Genomic DNA, 22,311 nt, shown 5'->3' with positions numbered 1-22,311 from the left:
TAGCTGGGTCACTGACTTCACGTCTTTGATCAGGGGCAATCGCCAGGGCTCGAGAAGGTCGCCAGTTCTTCTTACGGCACGTTGAGCTTACAAGAGGGAGCAAGAACTCTTTTGACCACAAGAGGAGTGGCTGACAATATTTTGGACAATATGGAAAAGCGGAAAGTAGCTGTACGGAATGACAGTTGTGATACTCAACCAGACGCCCTCGGTCAGAATAGGCGAGTGATTATGTCACCCCTCTGACGTTGGTGTGTAAAGATTAGAGTGAGGTGTATCTGTCAGGTTCTGGAGGTAATCAGGACACTGCAACTCAATCGGTAAATCGATCCAGAAATGGCTTGTAAAATTCAACAGGACAAGTGAGTATAGTAACAAATAACCTTTCCCCCTGAGATCAAGGCCAGTGATTGCTGTGAGTGTTTTATCTGCTAATCCGAAAAGACGTTAATGTTCAATGACACTATATGTGAAAATTTTGGCCAAACTATTGGAGACAGTGGTCGTGTTATCCCAAGCCGACGTAGTTTACCAGTACAGGCGATACTATTCAGAGACTACCGAGGGAAGAGAAGATCCTGCAGACCAGCAACTCTCACGGGAATACAGTCATTCCCGTAAAATAGAATTCCGGGAGGTGGAGCACCCTGAGACGCAACCATTATTGCTCTCGATGGAACGAGGGTAATAAAAGGGACTACATTGGAGTGAGTGAGAGCCTTAGTGAGTGGTCTGCAACAACGTCGAGGTTATGTGTGAAGGAAAGGAGGAAACCTGGAACACGTCTGACATCATACACCAGCTGGTGGAGTAGTGACGTCATCAACGTAACAGTAACAGCAATGAGGCAAAGCGATAGGTACAGCGATAGCAGGCGGCTTGATATCAGCGAGGAACTGCACAACAAAAAGTCAACACCAGCAATCAACATCCAATTAATGCACAACTACATTCTACCAACTTCAAGACCCGGAACCAATATGAAAGCAGCAAGAGGAAGTATGGGCCAATAGGCCTTCTGCAGTTACTTCCATTCATATGTTCACTTATCCAATTTATACCCATTGTTTCGTGTTCTGTCTTGTGTTTGTCACCTCACCCAAAACTTTTGTACCATGTCACCTCATCAAATAGAGTATATATATATATATATATATATATATATATATATGTCGTACCTAGTAGCCAGAACGCACTTCTCAGCCTACTATGCAAGGCCAAATTTGCCTAATAAGCCAAGTTTTCCTGAATTAATATATTTTCTCAAATTTTTTTCTTATGAAATGATAAAGCGACCCATTTCATTATGTAGGAGGTAAATTTTTTTTAATTGGAGTTAAAATTAACGTAGATATATGACCGAACCTATCCAACCCTACCTAACCTAACCTAACCTATCTTTATAGGTTAGGTTTGGTTAGGTAGCCCAAAAAGTTAGGTTAGGTTAGGTTAGGTAGGTTAGGTAGTGGAAAAACAATTAATTCATGAAAACTTGGCTTATTAGGCAAATCGGGCCTTGCATAGTAGGGTGAGAAGTGCGTTCTGGCTACTAGGTACGACATATATATATATATATATATATATATATATATATATATATATATATATATATATATATATATATTAGTATATTTTGGTAGCAGTCTTTCCTGTAGACATATATTATTAAATATGACCGAAAAAGTAAGATTAATAATTCTAACACGAATTTTTTCAATCTTTCGTACAGCTCATAAAACGGAGGAAAGGGTCCTGAAAGATATTGTTAATAGAAACGTTATCCCTACAGACAAAAATCAGAGGATACAACTGACGATTTACTATAAAACCAGAAAAACGGCCAGCCTACTCATGAGAAACTCTCCAGACACAAAACAGAACGCTTTAAAAGAGACTAACGTCGTCTATGCCTTCAAATGCCCACTTGGGGACTGAAAGCTCCAAAAAACCCAGTATATAGGCAAGACAACAACATCTCTTTCTAGGCGTTTAACGATGCATAAGCAACAGGGCTCCATTAAGGAACATATAATCTCTTCCCACAACCAAACCATCGCCAGAGAAATCCTAGTAAACAACACAGAAATCATCGATAGATACAGCGATAGCAGGCGGCTTGACGTTTGCGAGGCACTACACATCAAGAAGTCAACACCAGCAATCAACAGCCAATTATTGCACAACTATATTCTACCCACCTCAAGACTGCGCTCCAATATAGAAGCGTCAAGAAATATGGACCAATAGGCTTTCTACAAACACTTCTATTCAATATCCATTGTTTCGTGTTCTGTCTTGTGTTGATGAAATTAATTCCCTATTAATACCCTTGTTCTGTCTTGTGTTGATGAAATTAATACCCTATTAATACCACATTTTGTTCTGTCTTGTGTTAATGCCACATCACCCCTTCCACCTCACTCAAATGTAGATATAAAATCGGAGATACGTAAGTTCTATTCAGTTGTGTATTTGTGAACTAAAGTCTTTGAAAATGTAATAAGTTTTACGAAACGCGCCCGTGTCGCGTCAGACTAGAAATAAAAATGAATTTTGGAGAATTGATTTTTGATTTTCCTCCAACAGTGAAGCGTAATGTACGAAAGATTGAGAAAATTCGTGTTAGAATTATTAATCTTACTTTTTCGGTCATATTCAATAATATATATATATATATATATATATATATATATATATATATATATATATATATATATATATATATATATATATATATATATATATATATATATATATATAATGTTAGTTGTGTCTTCAAGAGACAACTGACAAGAGATGAAGAGACAACTAACACAACACCTGTACCCCCTATTAGACTATTTTACAGGAACTTCTTTTCCACAGCTCATAAAAGAAGGAAAGGGTCTTTAAAGATATTGTTAATAGAAACGTTATCCCTTCAGACAAAAATCAGAAGATACAATTGACGATTTACTATAAAACCAAGAAAACGGCCAACATACTCATGAAAAACTCTCCAGACACAAAGCAGAACGCTTTAAGAGACCAACATCTTCTATGCCTTCAAATGCCCACTTGGGTATTGTAAGCCTCAAAGAACTCAGAATATAGGCAAGACAACAACATCTCTTTCCAGGCGATTAATGATGCATAAGAAACAGGGCTCCATTAAGGAACATATAATCTCTTCCCACAACCAGACCATCACCAGAGAAATCTTTGCAAACAACACAGGCATCATCGATAGATACAGCGATAGCAGGCGGCTTGACATCTGCGAGGAACTTCACATCAAGAAGTCAACACCAGCAATGAACAGCCAATTAATGCACAACTATATTCTACGCACTTCAAGACTTCGCTCCAATATAGAAGCATCAAGAAATATGGGCCAATAGGCCCTCTGCAGTTACTTCCATTCTTACCTTCAATTTACCCAATTAATACCCATTGTTTCGTGTTCTGTCCTGTGTTGAAAGTTTTGTGCACCTCATTCAAAACTGTTGCAACATATCACCTCACCCAAAATGCTCATTGCATAGTAAGAACTCTGTTTAGTGTTTGCAGGTTATAGTTGTGTGTGTGTGTAAACTAAAAGTCTTTGAAAATGTAATATGTTATTAAGAAACGCGTTCAACTGCGGAAAGTTGATTTTGTGTCTTTGCTAGATTGGTGGGACTGGTGTAAGGTGGGGTGCAAACGTTTCTTTGTTCGTTTCTTGAAGCGTCTTGCAGCGGAACGGTATGGTCTTTTGAATTTGTTGCAGGCTCGATTGCGTCAGCTTTATGGGCTCATGGACCAGGGTTTGGATAGGTATGATGAGATTGTATTGCTGAAGAGATGTATAAATGGGTTGCGGGATGAGGTGGCTCAGGATATCCATATCCGTCTATTGACGTCTGAGCGTGTAGAGGGTGAGAAAGTCTCTGCCCACTTATTGGGTAAGGTTACATCTCCTAGGTACTCTACCGTTATGACTTGTATTCGTAGGGTAGATGGAACGGTCCTCACTAATACTGATGGGTTGGTGTGTTATGTTCGGGAAGAGTTGGAGGGTTTGTATAGGAAGGTTGAGTGTATGTCGGCTGATTGTGAGCATTTTCTTAGTTTTTGCCAGAATGTGTTGTCTGTTGAGGACAATGTGCCATTACTGAGAAAGTTTACGGATAGGGAGATTTGGGAGGTGGTTCGGGATTTAGCGAATGGGAAGGCGCCTGGGTCTGATGGGTTGCCGGCGGAATTTTATAAGTTTTTATGGGGGGTGATTGGGTCGGACTTCTCAGAGGTGGTGCGGTATAGCCTGAGGAATGGTGTTATTAGTGGGTCACAGTCATTTGGTATTATTCGTCTCCTGCCGAAATCTGGGGATGTGCAGCTACTCTCAAATTGGAGACCGTTGTCTCTCCTGAACCAGGATTATATAATCCTTTCCATGACACTGGCGAATAGGCTTCGGTTGGTTTTGGGGAAGTGTATTTCACCGGGGCAGTTTTGTGGTGTTCCGGGTAGGTCGATTGTCTACTGCAGTAATTTGATGAGGGATATGATTTATTATCTTTCGGATAATGTTGTTCCATCGGCCATGGTAAATTTAGATTGATCCAAGGCTTTTGATAGGGTGGATATGAGTTTTGTGTTTCAGGTGATGGAGAGGGTTGGGATTGGGCCGCAGTTTGTCTCTTGGGTCAGAATGCTGTATAGGGGTTGCAAGAGTAGTGTTTGTATTAACGGTGTATTGAGTGCCCCCTTTTTCCTTGGCAGGTCGGTCTGGCAAGGTTGCCCCCTTTCTATGATCCTGTTTATTCTGTTTCAGGAACCTCTGTATCTGGCTTTGCGGACCCATCATTCTCTTGTGCCGCCGCGTCTCCCGAATGGTTTGCTGGTACCCGTTGTAGGGTATGCGGACGACACGACTGTGTTTGTCTCCACGGAGGAGTCAGTTCTTGTGGTGCAGGATGTACTGGCTCGGTTTCATCGGGCGACGGGGGCGGTGCTAAATCGGGAGAAATCTTGTATGATGGGGCTTGGTGCCTGTGCTTCTCGGCCTTCGTGGGGGGGAGGGGTTCTTGGTTCCCGGTTGTGGACTCGATTCAGACTCTTGGCATCCGGTGGTGTAAAACGTATGCGATGTCCTTGCAGGAGAATTGGGAGGCAGTCTCTAGAAGAGTTTTGGGTTCAATTTCATGTTTGTATGGGAGGAGGTTGACTTTGTTTCAGATGGGGCTGCTACTTAACTGCAAGGTTCTGTCCAAAGTTTGGTACATGGCTCATACCTTTCCGTTGAGTCGGCAGTTTGCATTGGCCATTAATAAGGTTTTTTTTCGATACATGTGGGGGTGGGAGGTATTGTCCGATACGTAGGTCTATGCTTTGTTTGCCAAAATTGCGAGGCGGGATTGGATTGTTCGATGTATACTATAAGGCGTTGGCAATATTTTTTGTCTCGTTTAGGAAGGGGCTCTTTGGGGACGGTGTGTTCTCTCTGGGGTTATATTATTGTACGATGCATGTAAATTCTCTGTTGAGGTTACCCTTGTGTAGAGAGATTGCATTTCTATCGCCTCCCTTTTATTCTTGTGCAATTGATGTCCTCCGGAGGCTTTGTCGTGAGGAGGGGTTCTTGTTTTCTACGTGTCGGAGGGTGTATGAGGAATTTGCGTCCTTTTGTCGCCCCTGCTGTGGAAGACTCGTTTCCTCTTTTTGATTGGATGGTGGTGTGGCAATTGCTCCATTTGAAGTTTCTAGCTCCGTCGCAGAGGGAATTCCTGTACCGGTATTTACACGAGTCGCTTGCGACTAACGAGCGGCTACTGAGGTTGGGGATTAAGGATAGTGCTGGGTGTGACCTTTGTGGGGGGCTGGAGACTGTGTTTCATGTGTTTTATTTTTGCCTGGTCGGGCGAGGTTGGTGGATTGGTTGAATAGGACGCTTGTGCGTTTTTGCTGGTCAGTGTAAGTAGGGTAAAGTGCGACTAGAGCGACGCGCGCCATCTGCCCAGGTGGCACTCTTGAGTGCCAGCTGGGCAGGTGTGGCGCGTCTATCTAGTCACAAAGGGTTTGGGGGGAATTTCCCGGAAGTTTAGCGCGTGTCGGACGCGTGTGAGCGTCCTGTGTTAGGGTATGTGGTCAGGAAAGAGGGGAGGAGATGTTGTTGGGGTTGTAGGAGAGTATGTGGGCTATGTGGTGGAGTAAGAAATACAAGGATAAGAGTGGAATATGAGGAAAGAGTAAATGAATATGTATGTGTGTTTGCCGTAGACTTAATCCTGTGTGAAGATAATAGTTTTGATGATAGTAAGTAAGCTATGTAGAGGCTGAGTGTAGGTGAGAGGGGTCCCAACATAGTCTCTTATGTTGTTTGAGGTGGAGGGAGGGGAGAGGGAGGGAGGGAGGGAGGGATGGAAGGGTGAGGGGAGGTCCCCCTCGGCGTGAGACTGCTCAGGGGTCATTTGCGGTTTTGACAAACCATTAGCTCCCCCTACAGGAAGCCGTAAGTGGGAGAGGATGAGAGAGTAGAGTCCAGCAGGAGGGATATGGTCCATTTGCCTTAATCGTTTTTTCAAGTCTATTTTCTTCGAGTTATGCAGCTGTGTTTGGAGATGCTCCATGAGGGTAATAGTTTGGTCATACATGGTAGGAAGTGTGGAGGAGAAGGAGGAAGAGAAAGAGAGAGCAGTCACTCTTAAGTTGTGAATGAGATGAGTCAACAGTTGGTGGCGAAGGATTGTTTTATGTAACAATGTATGGCAGTGTATAGGTGACAGAGTTGGATGGATGCGAACCATTACCCTTAAGCGTTTTTCAATGTCCGCGGAGGGGTGTGCGTACTGGCCATTGGTTAGAGGGTAACTGAAGAGTCTTTCCAAGTAGTTTGGTTATATCTTCCCCTCCCGGAGGGTACGCAATGACTGCCATTACTTCCTCAGACACGGCGGAAGTGGTTGGGTATCCATTACCCACTGCGTTTCTTTAAGGAAGGGGAGATGTAGCTACGGTCAGCGACTCCGTCTCTCTGTCTCTCTCTCTATATCTCTCCATATCTCTCTCTCTATATATATCTCTCTATATCTCTCTCTCTCTATCTATATCTCTCTCTATCTATATATCTCTCTCTATCTCTCTCTCTATATCAATCTCTATATCTGTCTCTATATCTATCTCTCTATATATCTCTCTCTCTATCTATATCTCTCTCTCTATCTCTCTCTCTATATCAATCTCTATATCTGTCTCTATATCTATCTCTCTATATCTATCTCTCTCTATATCTCTCTCTATATCTCTCTCTCTCTCTCTCTCTCTCTCTCTCTCTCTCTCTCTCTCTCTCTCTCTCTCTCTCTCTCTCTCTCTCTCTCTCCAGATCATTTAATAGTTGGGGGAAAGTAACATCATTTCCTTTCTCCTGCTGCCGCTGTTCACGTATCTTTTTCCATTTCACTTAGACTGACAGCGCACCAGAGGATGGACGACTAATGTCAATTTTCGAGCCCCCATCACTCACACCCTTATAACCTTGTAAGGTAACATGACCAACATGATGACATCGTTCTTTGCTCAAATATCATTAATGCAACGTGATCAATATACTAACTTCGTTCTTTGCCCAAATAACATTTTAAGAGTAACGAGCAACTTTCTGTCCGATGTCTGAATAATGAAATGTAAACCGTGTTTAGCCATTACATCCAAACACAATAAAATATTACCACAAGCTTGTTTAGTTCATGTATCACATAACGTAACGTAGCGTTTATTCAACAACTGATAGACATAGCATAATATAGCTTCATATTCACTGTGGTAAAAAAAACATACACATCACGGTCAGTCCTCGCTATACCTCAAACGCGCCGTTCATTCTCTCTCCCTTAGGTGTGCAATGTTCCACACATACAAATTCCAAGCAAAGTAAACATATATACGACAATATGGAAAAACACAGTCTTGATACTATTATTAAATTGACTTGTTCATTATCCCCGAGTTCAAGGCTGTCTCTCTTAAGACCTACATCATCCAAATGTAAACACCAATCGATGAGAATAAGACTAGGTGAGTCGATAGTGTAATAGCTCTGGACTATATCTATTTTCAGTTCTTGTAACACAGTCAATGTAGCATAAAGGGGAAAACAGACTTTCTACTGCTTACATAATCAGCATTTGAAAATGTATGCAAGTCTAGACAATCTCCTATAGCCCTTACATTCTAAACACAAATAAAATATTAGCACACGCTTGCATCGCATTATATCATCATTAAGTAACGTGGAGATCAACTTTCTGACTGTTGTCCGAATATCATTATTGAAATGTGAACCCAATTTAGCCAAACACAATATCTCCATTACATCTCATAGCATATGAATATTACGGTATACCAGTTTTACCCCTCTGTAACACAATGTAACGTAACGTAACGTAACGCAAATCAACTTTTTGCAGTCCAAAACGTCATTTTAAAATGAAAGTATGACTTAGTCCATCTCTTACCATATGAATATTACGGTATACCAGTTTTACCCCTCTGTAACACAATGTAACGTAACGTAACGTAACGCAAATCATCTTTTTGCAGTCCAAAATGTCATTTTGAAACAAAAGTGAGGCTTAGTCCATCTCCATTACATCTGTTACCATATAAATATTGGTGTCTCCAAGTTTTAGCCCCTGTAACACATTGCAACGTAACGTGGAAATCATCATCATCATCATCATATTTCTACAGACCAAATAACATTTTTAAATGAAAGTATGACTTAGTCCATCTCCATTACATCTCTTACCATATAAATATTGGCGTCTACCAGTTTTAGCCCTCTGTAACACAATGTAACGTAACGTAACGTAACGTAACGCAAATCAACTTTTTGCAGTCCAAAATGTAATTTTTAAATGAAAGTATGAATTATTCCATCTTCATTACATCTCTTACCATATAAATATTGGCCTCTACCCGTTTTAGCCCTCTGTAACACAATGTAACGTAACATAACGTAACGCAAATCAACTTTTGCAGTCCAAAATGACATTTTTAAATGAAAGTACGACTTAGCCCATCTCCATTACATCTCTTACCATATAAATATTGGCCTCTATCCGTTTTAGCCCTCTGTAACACAATGTAACGTAACGTAACGTAACGCAAATTAACTTTTGCAGTCCAAAATGTCAATTTTAAATGAAAGTATGACTTAGCCCATCTCCATTACATCTCTTACCATATAAATATTGGCCTCTACCCGTTTTAGCCCTCTGTAACACAATGTAACGTAACGTAACGTAACGCAAATCAACTTTTGCAGTCCAAAATGTCATTTTTAAATGAAAGTATGACTTACTCCATCTCCATTACATCTCCTACCATATGAATATTACGGTCTACCAGTTTTAGCCCTCTGTAACACAATGTAACATAACGTGGAAAATCAACTTTGTCGGATGACCAAATAACATTATTGAAAATGACATCCATGTTTAGCCATTACATCCAAACACAAAGAAAAATATTACCGCATTTCTTGAGAAACTTATATGTGGAGATCATATCTCCAGAGTCCACACAATAAGCCACACATCACACATCTTCTGTTTTCAAATCACAGCTCGCATCTAATTTAATATTATTTTTTTTTTTTGCAGAAACTATGTTTTGAGAATATGCTCAATGTCAGCAATTACTATTCGTATCATCAAACTCCTTTCAGTCATCAAAAAAACAAGCAGAGGTGTCGCATAAACCACTAAAGATTTGATGTATGCAAGGTACATCATTTTTGACAATTCTGTCGCCGACACACCTTAGCGAGATGACTGCGCGCAACAGTACCCTAGCACTCTTAATAATTTTATTCAAGTACTGTTAACATAGCATAATGTAAGATTTTTTTTCACATTTCATATCGCGTGTGTAGATTAGAGAGAGAAGGCAAAACATAGCTTGCAGCTAGTCAAAACTTATCATAACAGATATGACTTCACAGAGTTTTCAGCCTTTGCCAGTTTTTCAATGTTTTCTCTTCACTTGTGCTAAGTGTGTCAGACAAAATGTGACATTTCATTTCATTATTAGCCAGGCAATATGCTATTAGCTAGATAGTCAAAACATATAACAAGCATTATTTCACAGGAATTTTTTCTAGCAAATATGCTTCCTTTAAGCAGTTCTACACATCAAACACCAGCAGTCCGCGAAATTCCCTTTAGTCAATAATCATCCTTTACAGTATTTCTTGACTAAAATAGCACTCCAAAACATAAGTGGTCATTTTTATTCTCACTGTCGCACTATAGTCAATAATTTGTTTCGCAGAGTGACAAGTTATGCCTAATGACGAGATTTCACGGTGAGCATAGTTTAAGAGAGTTCACACTGTATTAATTACGGTCATGGATATCTTATGTTATGTTTATGAAGATCATTACTTCTTATTTTTAACATTTTTCTTGCCCCCCAGCTTTTCAGTCGTCTCTTATTCTTTTTCAAATAAAGTTTGCTTACTGTTTTCCAGTAGATTGGCTTCACATTACATATATTAATCAATTTTCAAATTCAGTTCAGTTTCTTTTCAATATCACAGCTTTGTTGTCCCCCTGCCAGTATCTAGTTCAAGACCTCTTATTATCAATGTCATTAATACTGCTATCATCAACCATGTATTGGATGTCTCAGACATTCAGTTAACAACGTAGTAAGTGTTTAATGAACGTGAGAATCACTTCATGTGCGCTCATTTTAGTTTAGTTTAAATTTTTCCATCTTGAATTAATACTACTATCGCCAACTATGTATTGGATAGCTCAGACATTCAGTTAACAACTCAGTAAGTGAAAATCACTTCATGTGAGCTCATTTTTAGTTTAGGATAAGGTTTTTCCATCGTGAAATACTATTATCATCAACCAGGTATTGGGTGTCTCAACCATTCAGTTTACAACTCAGTAACTCTTTACTGGACATAGATATCCCTCCATGTGACCTTAATTTTTAGTTTAAAGTTTCTCCATCGTAGAAAAATAAAATATTACTATCACAAACCTTGTATTGACAGGCTCCGGCATTCAGTTTTCAACTCAGTAACAGTTTACTGAACATAGATATCCCTCCATGTGACCTAATTTTTTAGTTTTAAGTTTCTCCATCGTCAATAAAAAATAAAATATTACTATCACAAACCTTGTATTGGCCGGCACCGGCATTCAGTTTACAAACTCAGTAAGTGTTTACTGAATGCAAAATCGCTACATGTGTGGTCATTTAGTTTAAAGTTTCTCAATCTTAAAATATTACTATCATCATCAACTATGCATTAGCTGGCTTAGTCTTTCAGTTTACATCTCAGTGAGTGTTAACTGAACGTGGAAATTATAATTATCACACGTGTGAGCATTTAGTTTTAAGTTTCACAATCTTAAATTAAATACTATCATCAACCCCGTATTGGGCTGCCGGTCATTCAGTTATCCACTCGGTAAGTGTTTACTGAACGTCGAAATCATTTCCTGTGTGCCCATTTTTTACTTGAACCCGTCTCCACTCCAAACCGGACCTGCGGTCCGAGTCGGGACCCTAGGTCCTGACTGGTTTGTGATATTGAAATGACATTGATAATAAGAGGTCTTGAACTAGATACTGGCAGGGGGACAACAAAGCTGTGATATTGAAAAGAAACTGAACTGAATTTGAAAATTGATTAATATATGTAATGCGAAGCCAATTTACTCGAAAACAGTAAGCAAACTTTATTTGAAAAAGAATAAGAGACGACTGAAAAGCTGGGGGGCAAGAAAAATATTAAAAATAAGAAGTAATGATCTTCATAAACATAACATAAGATATCCATGACCGTAATTAATACAGTGTGAACTCTCTTAAACTATGCTCACCGTGAAATCTCGTCATTAGGCATAACTTGTCACTCTGCAAAACAAATTATTGACTATAGTGCGACAGTGAGAATAAAAATTACCACTTATGTTTTGGAGTACTATTTTAGTCAAGAAATATTGTAAAAGATGATTATTGACTAAAGGGCGGACTGCTGGTGTTTGATGTGTTGAACTGCTTAAAGGAATCATATTTGCTAGAAAAAAATTCCTGTGAAATAATGCTTGTTATATGTTTTGACTATCTAGCTAATAGCATATTGAATGGGTAATAATGAAATGAAATGTCACATTTTGTCTGACTTACTTAGCACGAGTGAAGAGAAAACATTGAAAAACTGGCAAAGGTTGAAAACTCTGTGAAATCATATCTGTTATGATAAGTTTTGACTAGCTGCAAGCTATGTTTGCCTTCTCTCTCTAATCTACACACGCGATATGAAATGTGAAAAAAATCTTACATTATGCTATGTTAACAGTGCTTGAATAAAATTATTAAGAGTGCTCGGATACTGTTGCGCACACTCATCTCGCTAAGGTGAGTCGGCGACAGAATTGTCAAAAATGATGTACCTTGCATACATCAAATCTTTAGTGGTTTATGCGGCACCTCTGCTTGTTTTTGTTGACTGAAAGGAGTTTGATGCTACGAATAGTAATTGCTGACATTGAGCATATTCTCAAAACATAGTTTCTGCAAAAAAAATAACATTAAATTAGATGCGAGCTGTGATTTGAAAACAGAAGATGTGTGATGTGTGGCTTATTGTGTGGACTCTGGAGATATGATCTCCACATATAAGTTTATCAAGAAAAGCGGTAATATTTTTCTTGTGTTTGGATGTAATGGCTAAACATGGATGTCATTTTCAATAATGTTATTCGGTCATCCGACAAAGTTGATTTTCCACGTTATGTTACATTGTGTTACAGAGGGCTAAAACTGGTAGTCTGTAATATTCATATGGAAGGAGATGTAATGGAGATGGACTAAGTCATACTTTTATTTAAAAATGTCATTTTGGACTGCAAAAGTTGATTTGCGTTACGTTACGTTACGTTACATTGTGTTACAGAGGGCTAAAACTGGTAGAGGTCAATATTTGTATGGTAAGAGATGTAATGGAGATGGGCTAAGTCATACTTTCATTCAAAAATGACATTTTGGACTGCAAAAAGTTGATTTGCGTTTCGTTACGTTACATTGTGTTACAGAGGGCTAAAACTGGTAGACGCCAATATTTATATGGTAGGAGATGTAATGAAGTTGGACTAAGTCATACTTTCATTTAAAAATGACATTTTGGACTGCAAAAAGTTGATTTGCGTTACGTTACGTTACGTTACATTGTGTTACAGAGGGCTAAAACTGGTAGACGCCAAATATTTATATGGTAAGAGATGTAATGAAGATGGACTAAGTCATACTTTCATTTAAAAATGATATTGGTCTGTAGAAATATGATGATGATGATGATGATTTCCACGTTACGTTACAATGTGTTACAGGGTCTAAAACTGGTAGACACCAATATTTATATGGCAAGAGATGTAATGGAGATGGACTAACCCTCACTTTTCGTTTCAAAATGTCATTTTGGACTGCAAAAAGTTGATTTGCGTTACGTTACGTTACGTTACATTGCGTTACAGAGGGCTAAAACGGGTAGAGGCCAATATTTATATGGTAAGAGATGTAATGGAGATGGACTAAGTCATACTTCCATTTAAAAATGACATTTTGGACTGCAAAAAGTTGATTTGCGTTACGTTACGTTACGTTACATTGTGTTACAGAGGGCTAAAACGGGTAGAGGCCAATATTTATATGGTAAGAGATGTAATGGAGAAGGGCTAAGTCGTACTTTCATTTAAAAATGATATTTGGTCTGTAGAAATATGATGATGATGATGATTTCCACGTTACGTTACAATGTGTTACAGAGGGCTAAAACTGGAATACCGTAATATTCATATGCTATGAGATGTAATGGAGATATTGTGATTGGCTAAATGTGGTTCACATTTCAATAATGATATTCGGACAACAGCCAGAAAGTTGATCTGCACGTTACTTAATGATGATATAATGCGATGCAAGCGTGTGCTAATATTTTATTTGTGTTTAGAATGTAAGGGCTATAGGAGATTGTCTAGACTTGCATACATTTTCAAATGCTAATTATGTAAGCAGTAGAAAGTCTGTTTTCCCCATTACGCTAAATTGACTGTGTTACAAGAACTGAAAATAGACATAGCCCAGAGCTATTTCACTATTGACTCACCCGGTCTTATTCTCATCGATTGGTGTTTACATTTGGATGATGTAGGTCTTAAGAGAGAGAGCCTTGAACTCGGGGATAATGAACAAGTCAATTTAATAATAGTATCAAGACTGTGTTTTCCATATTGTCGTATATATATGTTTACTTTGCTTGGAATTTGTATGTGTGGAACATTGCACACCTAAGGGAGAGAGAATGAACGGCGCGTTTGAGGTATAGCGAGGACTGACCGTGATGTGTATGTTTGTTTTACCTCAGAGAATATGAAGCTATATTATGCTATGTCTATCAGTTGTTGAATAAACGCTACGTTACGTTATGTGATACATGAACTAAACAAGCTTGTGGTAATATTTTATTGTGTTTGGATGTAATGGCTAAACATGGTTTACATTTCATTATTCAGACATCGGACAGAAAGTTGCTCGTTACTCTTAAAATGTTATTTGGGGGAAAGAACGAAGTTACTATATTGATCACGTTACATTAATGATATTTGAGCAAAGAACGATGTCATCATGTTGGTCGTGTTACCTTACAAGGTTGTAAGGGTGAGAGAGATGGGGGCTCGAAAATTGACAATAGTCGTCCATCCTCTGGTGCCCTGTCAGTCTAAGTGAAATGGAAAAAGATACGTGAACAGTGGCAGCAGGAGAAAGGAAATGATGTTACTTTCCCCCCAACTATTAAATGATCTGGAGAGAGAGAGAGAGAGAGAGAGAGAGAGAGAGAGAGAGAGAGAGAGAGAGAGAGAGAGAGAGAGAGAGAGAGAGAGAGAGAGAGAGAGAGAGGGAGAGAGAGAGAGAGAGAGAGAGAGAGAGAGAGGAGAGAGAGAGAGAGAGAGAGAGAGAGAGAGAGAGAGAGAGAGAGAGAGAGAGAGAGAGAGAGAGAGAGAGAGAGAGAGAGAGAGAGAGAGAGAGAGATATAGAGAGAGAGAGATAGAGAGAGAGAGATATAGAGAGAGAGATATAGAGAGACAGATATAGAGATTGATATAGAGAGAGAGATAGAGAGAGAGAGAGATATAGATGGAGACAGAGAGAGATATAGATAGAGAGAGAGAGATATATAGAGAGAGAGATATAGAGAGATATAGAGAGAGACAGAGAGAGAGACGGAGTCGCTGACCGTAGCTACATCTCCCCTTCCTTAACGAAAACGCAGTGGGTAATGGATACCTAACCACTTCCGCCCTGTCTGAGGAAGTAATGGCAGTAATTGCGTACCCTAAGGGAGGGGAAGATATAACCAAACTACTTGGAAAGACTCTTCAGTTATCCTCTAACCAGTGGCCAGTACGCACACCCCTCTGCGGACATTGAAAAACGCTTAAGGGTAAGGGTTCACATCCGTCCAACTCTGTCACCTATGCACTCCCATACATTGTTACATAAAACAATCCTTCGCCACCAACTGCTGCCTAATCTCATTCACAACTTAAGAGTGACTGCTCTCTCTTTCTATTCCTCCTTCTCCTCCACACTTCCTACCATGTATGACCCAACTATTACCCTCATGGAGCATCTCCAAACACAGCTGCATAACTCGAAGAAAATAGACTTGAAAAAACGATTAAGGCAAATGGACCACATCCCTCCTGCTGGACTCTACTCTCTCATCCTCTCCCACTTACGGCTTCCTGTAGGGGGAGCTAATGGTTTGTCAAAACCGCAAATGACCCCGAGCAGTCTCACGACGAGGGGAAGCTCCCCTTAGCCTTCCCTCCCTCCCTCTCTCCCTCCCCCACCCCAAACATCATATCCGCCTTATGTTGGGACCCCTCTCACCTACACTCAGCCTCTACATAGCTTACTTACTATCATCAAAACTATTATCTTCACACAGGATTAAGTCTACGGCAAACACACATACATATTCATTTACTCTTTCCTCTTATTCCACTCTTATCCTTGTATTTCTTACTCTACTACATACCACACATACTCTCCTACACCCCCAACAACATGTCCTCCCCTCTTTCCTGACCACATACCATAACACCAAACGCTCACACGCGTCCGACACGCGCCAAACTTCCGGGAAATTCCCCCCAAACCCTGTGCGACTAGACACCTGCGCACCACCTGCCCAGCTGACTCTATAGAGCCACCTGGGCAGATGGTGCATGCGGTTCTAGTCGCACTTTACACTACTAGTGTACTGTATTTCCCCTTGACGTTTATTGATGTTTGATGTTCAGGCTCCTTGTAGGAGGGTCCGCAATACTGTGCTTTAGGTTCTATCGGATTATCTTTATTGTGTGTGGGTTGGGAGGCGGGAGGGGTATACAGTGGATAGAATGTTGGGGTTTTTGGAAGGTCGGTTACGTTACTCGAAATGGGAATTACGTTGGTTGCTTGGGGAAGGGTTAGGGGACCATTTTACTGATACTTATGTGCGTTATGGGTAGTATATGACATGTTTTTTTGGGGGGGTACTGGGATTGTAGTTTGCTTTCGTTTTGTGGGTTTGACGGACTCTGGGCTCCGTAGGTCGGTTGCCATGTGTCTAGGGTTTCCTAGGGTTCAGGGACGTTGCTGGGTTATCAATTTTGTTTTTTCCTGCTTTGTGTGTGTCGTTCTGGTTTTGTTGGGCCTCTGGTTTTTTTTTTCCTCCTCCTGAGGTGTTTGTACGTTTGTACTATACTCTTCAGGTGGCGGCTGTTAGTGTTCTGGGTTCCGTTTTGTTTTGACGTTGGTTGTTGGCATGATGTCAATGTGTAATGTTTAGCTGTGGGATTAATCTCCATTTGTGCGAGTGTGCGAGTGTGTGTGTGTGCTGGGTTTGCGCACGACATGACCTGTTGTCCGTGTGTCTTCCTTTCTTCTTGTGATGGGTTTGTGGGACGGCACTGTGTGTATCGCTGCATAGCACTATGATGGTATTGTGGCTGGGGTACCATACGGATGTTTGTGGTGCTATGATTTGAGACAGTTTGGGTGTGTATGAGTTTGTTTGAGGTATGGTTTCCTGGATTCCTAACATGACCTGTCCCTATGATGTGCTTCCCTGTTTTCCCAGTTTCTGGGTGGTACAGGTACTAATGTGCATATGTGTATTTTAAGGGGTGCTGTGACCCCCTGTTACATTGTTTCCGGTTGAGGGGACTTTGTTATATAGTTAACTTGTTTTATCTACTGGTTTTATTCATGCTTTCTCCGGGTTCGGAGTGTAATGTGTGTTTCATTTTGGATTCTTGGGTACTTTTTATTAAGCCCTGCCATAGTACATATGTGGCCTTTGACATAACATGTGTTCTGTTTTCCTTGAGTGGGTACCTTCTCATTTGTGCATTTCTTCTGTTACCTATATACTATTCGTGTCCTAGGTTTGGGTGGTGTGAGATGGCTCTGTATTTGCTAGGGTTTGAATGTATATTTATTTCATGACTTTATATGGAAAAGGAAAACAAAACTATATGTGTATGTAATATATATATGTATGTGTATATATATGTTTGTGTTGGCTGTTGCGTGTTGTAACTGAACTGTGTGCTTTAAAACTGAGTAATTTGCTTTGTATTCGTTTACGCTGTTTTACATTGTTAATTTAATACTGTCATTTTTGTATATTGCTTTTCTTTCTTTTATGCATTTTTTGTAATTGGTCTTTGTTTTTGTATTATGTGTCCGGTTTGTATGCCTTAGGTGTGTTGTTTAGTGGGGCGTTTTGGGAAATGTTTTCATTAGGTAAAATGCTACTAATGTTTTCAAGTGTTTTATGGGTTTTGTACATGGTTAGGTGGATGGATATACACTTTCCCCTTGTGTTGTGTTCATTTATGTTCCCCATCGTACGCCTTTATTCGTCAGTACTGTAATTTTCCTTCTGTGCTGAGGGATGGGTAGTTTAATCACCTGTTTTGTGTTGATTGTTTCAATTTTCTTATGAGCCATGTGTGTGCTATCCAACTTACTGTGCAATAGTGCTTTGGTAATTGTTTTTATATTGTATATATGTGTTTTATAAATAAAAGAAAAAAAAATTACAAGTTTTGCCGTGAGTGGCAAGGATGTACTGTGATGTACTGTGTTTTACCATGTGTAAACCGTAGGCAAGTTTGTCTTTGGTGGAAGGCGTTGTGTACTGTGAAGGATTCCGTGAGAATTAAAGTAATTTAACGTCACCGGGGGTCACGATTTACTTAACGAGGTCACTTGTTTCGTTGAACATTGTTGTGATTAACGTAGAGACGTGTAAAGGCAACAGTCACAGTGAAGTTCACGCAGTGGAAGAATTGTCAAGTGAAGACTAACGTAGTGTTAACGATTTAACGAGCTGTCGTTAATTGATTGATTAACGTAAGAGGTAGACCGGTCTGTTATGATCGGAGTCAATTGCGCTGTAATTAAGCTGCGGTAATTCGTTGGACTGATCAGATCTGTGACAAGCCGTGACAATATTGATTGCAAGCTTGCGTCACCAGTGGGCACCACTTTGTTCAGATAGTGTCATTAGTCAGTCAGTGACGACGGGATAAGGATACCGTGGGTCCATCAGGCTGTTGATTAGCTGTTCTTGAATGTGCCACTGGAGTGACAGTAAAGTAGCGTAAATTCACTGTGTAGTAGTTTTAGTTTATTTTGTGAATAAGTTGTTGTTATAAAAAACGGTCGTTTACGTCAAACCTTCCAATATTACTGCCCCACATATCATGTTCTGCAACGCTTTGCCTGCTTATGTTCATATCAAGTCTGTATCTAAAGCTCGAGTCCATTGTACAGCACCACACTTCTATAAATAAGAAGTGAGAATCCGTCGGCTACCCTTTATTAGTTGTCAACTAGGAGGAGCCAGCGACCTAAGTGACAGGTGTTACCCGGGTGGTTTCGCCTGGCGGTTTCCTCCCGCGGTCCTATGATCTTAGGCTTTAAGATTAAATATCTGCCACTGGCAGCTCTTGCTGTTTAAGGTCTGCCTCTCTTGCGAGGTAGTTACGATTAACGTAACATTAATAGGACTTAATTCTTTTGATAATTGTCAAAGAAAAAAAATCTCACACTTGTACGGAAAATACTTCTCTCAAACTTTCGGTGTCGCTATGGGTTTTCCTCTCTCCCCTGGTCTTGCCACTTTCTATATAGAATATTTCGAAACCGTTCTTCTTCTCACAATTGATACTCGTCCTTCTCTCTGGCTTCGCTATATTGATGACATTTTTGCTTTTTGCCTTCATAACCCAAGTCTTCTCTAGCTTTACCTTTCCTCTCCTCTCCTCTCTTAGCAATCTGGCTTCTTCTATCTTCTTCAAAGTTGTATTATAATCTAATTCCCACCGTTTCTTTCTTGACGTTCATGTTCACAGCTCTGTGTCCGGGTTTTCTTTCTTTGACTATCGCAAACTCATGCATAGTGGCATGTATATTCACATCTTTTCTTACCATCAATGTTAACAAAAGTATTCCCGTCCCTCTCTTCCTCCGCGCTCTATGCATCAGCGACCCTCAGTTTCTTCATTTTCAAATGTCTTTTATTTACATGACTTTCTCTTGCCTTGGTTAACCCTTACATTTGATCAACTGTGACTATTTTCAAGCTAAACGTAATTTCTTTCATCCCAAACCTGTTTCCAACACTACTAGCACTGTGCTCTGCCTTCCCTACATATCTGAACTAAAAAATCTCACTAATACCCCTCGGCCTCTCGATGTAAAGCTCGCCCTTCGACAAACTGACACTGTTCGTAGTAATCTGGTTCATACTGCTACTGCTGCTTCTGCCTACTCTATTTCCTGTTCGTCTTGTCCTCTCCAATATTTTTGATGAAATTGGTCGTACACTAAATGAGACTTAAGGAACACAAAAGACGAAATAAGTCTGCAGATATTAACTATGGTCTTTTCTGTCATGTTAGGGACGCTAATCATCCTATAGATTAGTTTTCTTCTAAAATAATCTTTCCTGCCTCTACTCTTCACAGACGTCATCTTGTCGAATCGGCTCTAATACACAACCTTCCCAACATGATCCAATTAAGCACTGTCGGCTGTATGGCCTTCTCTATTGAAAATGAGGGGGGAATAAGAATCAGGGGTGAACCCATAGCCATCTCAAACTCCAACACAGTGCTCGGGTACAACTTCAACAGGCTACTCAACTCCTCCCAGTACGTATCCCAGAAGACAGCGATGGCCCGGGGCTCACTGGAGAGGCTCTTCCGTTTCAACCAAGCCCCATCCCACATCAAGCTCCACCTGTACAGAATGATCATAAGGCCTAGCTTGGAATACCCCTACGTTCCCCTGAACCTCACCAACAAATCCAACATGTTGAAGATTCAACGAGTACAAAACAAAGCACTTCGCTTTGCAGAGGGCCTGACTCTGAGGGACAGGGTAAGAACTGACCTGATCCATGAGACGCTCAACATGAAGCCAATGAACATTAGGCTCAGCTACCTGGCCAGAAGACAGCTGTACCGTATGAAGAACATGTATGTCCCAGACCCAGAAGATCCCTTCGTAGCAGAAAACACCACCAGCGACTACGAGATCCACGAACCACCACACAGAACGAGAAGAATCACTCTCCAACAAAAAGTGATCAGACATATCCATGATGAGGCCTTCCCAAGCCCTCAGATACTAAGCGGTCTGCCAGACGATCGAGATGAGTGGCCCATCCCGGACCCAATCTACACCAAATGAAGAATAAAGAAAGAAAGAAAAAAATAATAAAATAAAAAAATAAAAATAAAAAAAAAAAATAAATAAAATAAATAAATAAAAAAAAAAAAAAAAAATAAAAAAAAAAAAATAAAAAAAAAAAAAAAAAAAAAAATATATATAAATAAATAAAACACCTACAAAAAAATATAAAACCAAAAAACCATTTGTCGTGGCGGCAGAAGTGTAACTACCCTGATGTTTCTAAGATTAGCCTCCTTCAGCCAACTCCATCGGCTCTAGTGCTTTAGGACACCAACAAGGTCACAAACACTAGCCCCCCCAGCCAATGTACTGACAACCCAACATAACACATACGCAAACAAACAACACATACAAAAATGTCAACCCATGGTGGACAGGCCACCGAACTTTCAAACCTCCTCTCTCTCTACACCCGCATCCTCTTCCTGAATTTCATCTCCCCATCCCTCTACCTCCCCCATCCTTTCCATTCCCTATGGACATCAATCCAATCCCAACATGAACCTTAGTCCTGACTTTGTTGCTGTTAACTCTTCCCTTTCACAGTACATATTCAAATGCTCCAACCTTCCTAACACTCTTGACTTGATGTAAGCTTTGCCCCTATTGCTTATTCATACCTCCTTTCTTATTCTTCCGTTTCCTGTTCTTCTTACCTGCCTCTTATTTTTACATGCATCCAATTCTTACCTTATTCTTACATTCATTCTATTCATACTTTTCTCTTACCTACTCCTCACCTCATTCTATTTCCATAAATTTGCCTGTACCTTCCTCTCTTCTTGTGTTTATGGGCTATTCATGGCCGTGCCAGCTCTTGGGTGCCTTAATCTTCATCAGTCAATCATCTCTTCTTATATTACGGACTCACTATAGCCTGTGCTACATGGACATTTCGTTCTGAGTAGCTATATCTTAAACAACAACAACATCTCTCTTCTTTTCTACCTCTGATTATGGTCCAGGACTGACCGAAAAGTTTTTTTTTTTACTTTCTGGTGTGTGGTTTGGTCATCATATTGCATTGTAGACCTTCAACGGAGATTGAACACGAATTAAGAGTCTAGCTTGCAAAGAGTGCGACTTACAAGAAAGTATTAACTTACAAATACTTCTTATTCAGAGAGAAGATGGCTGTACAAGTCTTGGTGGTTGGTACACTGACACTGACGTCCGGCTCAACATACTTCAATACCTTGTTCTTGATAGTGGAGCTGTTTGGCGCACCCACACACACTCCCTGAAACACAAATTGTTGATTGATAGTTGAAAGGCGGGACCAAAGAGCCGAAACTCAACCCCCGCAAGTTCAACTAGGTGAGTACAGAAGATATTATTGACTTGTAGACACCAGCAGGTGGGTTTTAGACCTTTTTCTGGGACATGTAACTAACTTCCACATGCAGTTCCTCCCCCACATGCACTTCCTAATGCATAGAATGCATTAGGAAGTGATGTGGTAGAGGCTGACTCCATACGCAGCTTAAAATGTAGAAATGATAGAGCCCC

General features: G+C 40.1%; 1 protein-coding gene across 9 annotated transcripts in view; it reads right to left on the bottom strand.

Annotated features, from left to right (window-relative positions):
- Positions 1 to 22,311, bottom strand: part of LOC123760100 (anoctamin-1) — a 320,419-nt gene that overhangs the window by 196,179 nt on the left and 101,929 nt on the right. For all 9 annotated transcript variants that reach the window (XM_069325474.1, XM_069325478.1, XM_069325475.1 and 6 more), the window contains one exon: positions 21,909 to 22,042. In XM_069325474.1, coding sequence (XP_069181575.1) covers positions 21,909 to 22,042 — 134 coding nt within the window. The remainder of the gene's footprint in view (positions 1 to 21,908; positions 22,043 to 22,311) is intronic.

The sequence above is a fragment of the Procambarus clarkii genome, chromosome 16 (genome assembly GCF_040958095.1).
Source record: "Procambarus clarkii isolate CNS0578487 chromosome 16, FALCON_Pclarkii_2.0, whole genome shotgun sequence".
Taxonomy (NCBI): domain Eukaryota; kingdom Metazoa; phylum Arthropoda; class Malacostraca; order Decapoda; family Cambaridae; genus Procambarus; species Procambarus clarkii.
This window is presented reverse-complemented; position numbering and strand designations above follow the sequence as displayed.